The sequence below is a fragment of the Lactuca virosa genome, chromosome 2, assembly GCF_052849685.1.
Source record: "Lactuca virosa cultivar CGN04683 chromosome 2, Lactuca_virosa_CGN04683_v6, whole genome shotgun sequence".
NCBI lineage: Eukaryota > Viridiplantae > Streptophyta > Magnoliopsida > Asterales > Asteraceae > Lactuca > Lactuca virosa.
The window spans coordinates 204,904,910-204,910,486 of NC_136427.1; the positions used below are offsets into that span (position 1 = coordinate 204,904,910).

Here is a 5,577-nt window from a genome sequence, read left to right on the forward strand (position 1 = left end):
TACGCGGATTCTACCCATGTACGCTGGGCGTACCTTAGTTTACGCTGGGCGTAATGGGCCCAGACTTAAAACCCTAAATGAGACATGAGCACTATAAAAGGAATGCTATGGCCTCCATCCCAGCCACCATTTCCAGATAGTGAAACCCTAAAAGAGCTAAACCTTCGTTCTAACTTGTGTGTGTGTGTGTATTTGAGCTTGATAAAGTGTTCTTGTGAGATTTTGAAGAGAAGAAGGGTCATTGTAGAAGCTAGAGTTGAAGTGCAAGCCTTGGATCTGAGCTTTACAGAGGTTGGAGCATCATTTGCAGGTAAAAAGCTCAAAGCTTTCTTAACCTTTTTGGATTTGTGCTTTATGGACCATTTTTAGGGTTTTTGTCCCAAAGATGGAGACTTTATGATTAAAAGGTCTCCATAAGCCTTGATCTGCCCCATTCCAGTATAAAATGTGTTGTAGATCCATAAAAATCCAATCTTGGACGTTAAGATTAAGTCATGCATGAGATTAGGGCTTAATGGGAAAGAGGATATGTGTTTGAAGTGATTGGTGACCTTTACAGCCATGCGAAGGCTTAAAGGTTTCGACTTTATGGCTTAAGAGACAGTAGAGTGCCTGGATCTGAGATATGAGCTTATGTCTTAATCTATTAAGACCAAAAATCATGAAAGTATGAAACTGGGACTTACGCTGGGCGTAATCCCAGTACGCGCCGCGTAGGGGGTCAAGTTCCCCGATCCTGGATGACCACGGAGTACGCCCCGCGTACAGAGTTAGTACGCGCAGCGTACCTCCTGTCACATGTGGACTTTTGGACCATTAGAGGGGTAAAATGGTCTTTTAGCCTTCTGAGAGAGCATAGGAAGGGATTAGTCTAGCCTTGAGATCCGTTATTGATTTAAGATAATTACTTTATGTGATTAGGCGGGGGCTAGGTCATTGTTTTGAGCTCGGGGATATCGAGCACGTGAGTTACTAGACATCATACGAGGTGAGTCTTCTCACTATGCCTTACCTAGAGTGGTAATTATGTGTGACCGGAAGGTCTTATGTGCTATGACGAGTATGTGATATATGTTGCTATGTGATATGTATATGTTATGTATGTGATCAGTAGCATAGTATGGACCGGAAGGTCAACGTGATATGGACCGGAAGGTCAACAGGGTATGGACCGGAAGGTCAGTAGTGTATGGACCGGAAGGTCAATATGGTACGGACCGGAAGGTCGACGGGGTAGGACCGGAAGGTCTACTTAGATCGTGGGACCGGAAGGCCCCTGAGACACATGGATCGGAAGGTCTCGTAGAGCTATAGCCTCGAGTGGCTTATGTGTTGTATGTAGTATTTTGGGGAACTCACTAAGCATTTATGCTTACCGTGTTATGTGATATGTGTTTCAGGTACTAGCGAGGATCGCGGGAAGGCGCCGGCATGATTTGTACACACTGATAGAGTATTATGTATTGGAGATTCTGGGATATGTTTTACTGAGATAACATTTGATACATTTGAGTTTTGAGATTACTTTATGAGATATGTTATGTAAAAAAAAATGAAAAATTATTTTGAAAATTTACATCGTTACACATGTATATTGTATTGTCGATACCAAAACCTAAAGAAACTTTAGGGGCTAGGGCGATGGGCCTGGATGGAAGTGGGAGTAAGAAGATCAGAATTAGAGAGGTAGAGAGGTTGATGGGGGTTGTATGTCCCTATGCGCCTGTACTCCCATAGCCATTGCTTATAATATCAAAAAAATCTCACTTTTTCAAACATTAGAGAGAGATGTCCAACTAGTCCTAATTCTAAAACTGAATAAAGTAAAATCTCAAAAGCCAAGAATAATAAGTCTCCCAAGTGTCTCTTTGTTTGTCAAAAGTATGCTCTTTATTAGACGAGTTATAGTTTCCTTATTTTAGTATTAAAGTTACATAAGGATTCCAAATTGGACTTTATAAATACTTTTATTTTTAATGAGAATGAACGCCGATGACTATCATCTCTGGCGACCTCCACTAATTGCCGTTGCCGCCTGTGACCCTCTTAAGCAGCAATGCCTTAACCAACTTTTGTCTCACAAATATCCTTCCTATAAACCAAAAATTCCTCGGCAGCTAGTATTATACTCCTTCTATCCTTTTTTAATGGCAAATCTATTTTACTCTTATTTTACTTTAATACCATATATGTCTCAAGTGGGATTTGAACCTTCATCTTATAGAAAGATCAGACCTTTTGGTCTACTCCTTTTATCATAATCCCTCTATAGTAGATTTTCTTTCTCTTTCTTTATCCCTCTCATAAAAATGAAAATTCATCTTGCATGCCATTCTAGACTTCTAGATCCTTTATTTTCTACACATTAGGCTACCAGACATACATTCACGGGGATAAAGAAAGAAGAATAATGATAAACAAAGTGCGGAATAAAAAGAACTTTTATGTTATTGGGATAATGTTAATATTGTTATTGTTGTTTCACTATGTGGTAACGAGTACATGTGAAAATTTAACCCGCAAATGGATACATATATTGGTCTTAATTACATAAATACTAATACCACATATGACACATGGCTAAAGAAACTTGATAACAATTCGAGTTGAGCCTTATAAGCTCAAGTTCCGCTCATTTCTTTCACCACCAAACAAATACAAATGAATTGATTTTGACTGGATTTGGTGAAAGAAACGCAATTGCCTAGCTTTTCTGGGCCCTTTGATATTCTTATGCTTCATGTGTCTAATTGAAACAAATCAAGCCACAAGCCACATGAAGAACATCGACCAAAGGGTGAGTGTCACTGACGCCAAACCATACGACCACATCATAATCACCGAACATTCACTTTCACCAGCTCCAAATAATTGTGTTATTGTACCTACAATAATCACATCAACAAATTTCACAACTTGTCATCCAATCGAAAATCCAAGAAATTAAAACATGTACAACAAATTTCACAACTTGTACTCTCATACCAATGTTCATGGAAGGTGGAAGCGCAAACTGTAGTAAAAGAACGTAAACATAAAGAGGATCTGCATGCACGAAGCCAAGGTAAAGCGCTCCTTTCACTATAAAAATGCCAATAATTGGCAACAAAACTAACCGAGCTGCTACGATTCCAAACACAAGTGGTAACGAGACACCAGATGATCCTTTCAAACCTAAAAATCATGTCCTATTAATCAATATCAACTAACTTAATACACAAGAACTCGATTTATAATCAAAGTTTACTTACCTCTTAAAAGGTTAGCACCCAAAATCAATGTCATAGTCGGGATCGCCGCATCCCTAAGACAATGGTGAATACGATTCATCAGTGTCAGACTCGTTGTGGGTCCCATTCAATAACGTGACCCACAACATGAAATGAAATATACAGGTTAAAAAGATCATACCCTACTAAGGATGCAGAATCTTGAATCACGTGAAGAGGAGCTTCGGTGCCTACTAGTAGCCTGCGAATTGGGGCGACCATTCCAACTATGAGGCCTACAAGCTTTATGATAAAAGAAAAAAAAAATATTATAAGTAAATTCACATTTAATATGTTTCAGGTTAAATAATATCCATTTATGAGTGGGAAAAAGCAATGTACAGCTCCGGTGGTTGATGGTGACAACACCGCTTTTAAGTTAACAGCTCTTGAAAAGTTCCCGAAATGTTGCTTCATTGTACCTAACATTCCCTGAAGTCAAACTCATGAGTAAATTATATGTTTGACTTTATTGAATTTGAAATATGAAATGTGAAAGCAAAAAAACAACCTTCTCTTTTCCCATCATGTTAACATTAGATGTAGATGATGGAAGCAAGCTTTGAGTCAAATCCTCTTTCATGGTTACTGTTTCTTTGACAATATTGTTACCAGAATCTTCCGAGAATACCCTTAGTAGGTTGTACACGAAAGTCCACACAAATAACGTTCCCATCTATAAACATGTTGTTAGAACTTAGAAAAGATAAACAAATATCCCATAAATTAAACGTGTTGAAACAAATAGTTATACAAAAAAATACATACTGCCATCGATAATGAAGCATACGCCATGGCATACCCATGACAAACATCAGGATCACCAAAGGGACTTCCTTTCTCTTTGCATACAGCTGGGACTATAATCAAAGGCAAGTTTCCCAGGTTCCCTGTAATTCACAATCAAAATTTAAAATTTTTGTTAACTTATAGGGGGGTATTTTAGGTAATTTACCTGCTGAACATACACCTAAGATGAGGCCTTTTAGATGTGGAGGTGGTTTTGTGATGATAAAAAGCAGCCATCCAAGTGCTGCTCCAATTATGAATGTAATAATAATGTTAACAGGCATAAACCACCTGAAGTTTTTAACAATTTTAAAGGCTAATCAACTGAAATAACAAAATATATCAATATAAAATTCATTAAATCGAACTTACATAGAAATTATGCTTTCGAGAGTGATTGTTTGAGCAAGATTGCTCGACACAAGTGCTGGATTAGACACAAAGAACACAACCTGGTTATAAGTACGAGTTTTGTGAGTCGCGTATTGAGAAAAATCGAATCTTTAATCAAATTTAGCAATTTTCTTGAACATTGGTATACGAACCCAAGATTATGACTTTCCAGAATCAGCAAAATTGAATCTTTAATCATCATAAGCTTAATAGATTAAGTGATTAAGGGAATTGAAAATCAAACACTTACATTATTGACGTAATTTCTTGCACTTTGGCCCAAGATATCGACAGAATCCATGGCAAGAATTGAGCCAAGTGCTGTGATTATCAGAACTTTGAGAATAGGCGTAGAAGCGGTAGACAGAAGATCAAGAAACCCCATCTTTAAAACAAAAATGTCTCCAGAAATCCGAAAGAAAAATCGAAATGCGATTAAGGTTGTGAAGCTGAAATATGAAAAAGAAAACAAGAAATGGTGAATATTATATATGAACTGAAATTCTTGGGACCAACATCATAAAAACACAACAACAAGAGGCATGCATCCCGAGAAAACCCATTTAAGTACAATAGGAGATACCAACCACCTAATTGATTTTTTTTTATTTAATACTATTAGCAAGATTAAAACTTACTGAAACTAAGTATTAAACTTCAAATTCAAGAAAACAAACCCTGCAAGATTCAAACTTCAAGATAGTAATTAAGTTGTTTTATACTCTTATTCCATTGATAATCTTCAAAGCATCTACTATGCCCCACAATTTACTGGTCCACGATTTGTTTAAAATGGTCAAAGAGTTTAATTTAAGGCGGCTTATTAAGCTATTTGGCAAGCCACACCTTTTTTTTTTTTTTTTTTCAGATTATTGCAAACTAAGGGGGTGTTTGGCTTAGTTTTTTTTTTTTTTCAGATTATTGCAAACTAAGGTAAAAGATGTTTGGCAAATGCATTTTAAAAGCTGCGCTTTTAGATTTGTATACAAGTAAAAATGAATTTTTTGGAAAAGTCAGGAAAACCTACTTTTTGTAACTTTTCCAAAAATGATTTTTGCCCCTGAAAAGCTAAGCCAAACACCTCCTAAAAAACAGAGTATAAGATATATCTTTTTTTAAAAGTAGC

General features: G+C 36.9%; 1 protein-coding gene across 4 annotated transcripts; it reads right to left on the minus strand.

Moving 5' to 3' along the window:
* Positions 1-2,430: 2,430 nt before the first annotated feature.
* Positions 2,431-5,224, minus strand: LOC145160061 (protein PIN-LIKES 3-like). 4 transcript variants are annotated; one of them, XM_079079133.1, is made up of 12 exons: positions 5,090-5,224; positions 4,702-4,900; positions 4,431-4,510; positions 4,225-4,349; positions 4,038-4,159; positions 3,781-3,945; positions 3,612-3,701; positions 3,412-3,512; positions 3,252-3,304; positions 3,117-3,174; positions 2,986-3,045; positions 2,431-2,885 (listed from the first exon to the last, which is right to left on the minus strand). In XM_079079133.1, exons 2-12 carry the CDS (start codon positions 4,834-4,836, stop codon positions 2,855-2,857), a joined length of 1,020 nt encoding a protein of 339 aa, XP_078935259.1. In that variant the 5' UTR covers positions 4,837-4,900; positions 5,090-5,224; the 3' UTR covers positions 2,431-2,854. The 4 variants fall into 4 exon arrangements, with proteins under 4 accessions (XP_078935259.1, XP_078935256.1, XP_078935258.1 ...); XM_079079130.1 differs by having other exon boundaries at positions 2,986-3,174; XM_079079132.1 differs by having other exon boundaries at positions 2,986-3,174; positions 5,129-5,147.
* Between the last annotated feature and the right edge of the window lie 353 nt (positions 5,225-5,577).

Excerpts from the sequence above, each read along its gene's own strand:
- LOC145160061 (XM_079079130.1), bottom strand. The coding sequence starts at position 4,836 with ATGGGGTTTCTTGATCTTCTGTCTACCGCTTCTACGCCTATTCTCAAA. Across the intron at positions 4,160-4,224 it reads CTTAGGTGTATGTTCAGCAG|GGAACCTGGGAAACTTGCCT; the intron begins GTAAATTACCTA and ends TGTGAATTACAG. Across the intron at positions 3,513-3,611 it reads CACCATCAACCACCGGAGCT|CTTGTAGGCCTCATAGTTGG; the intron begins GTACATTGCTTT and ends TTTATCATAAAG.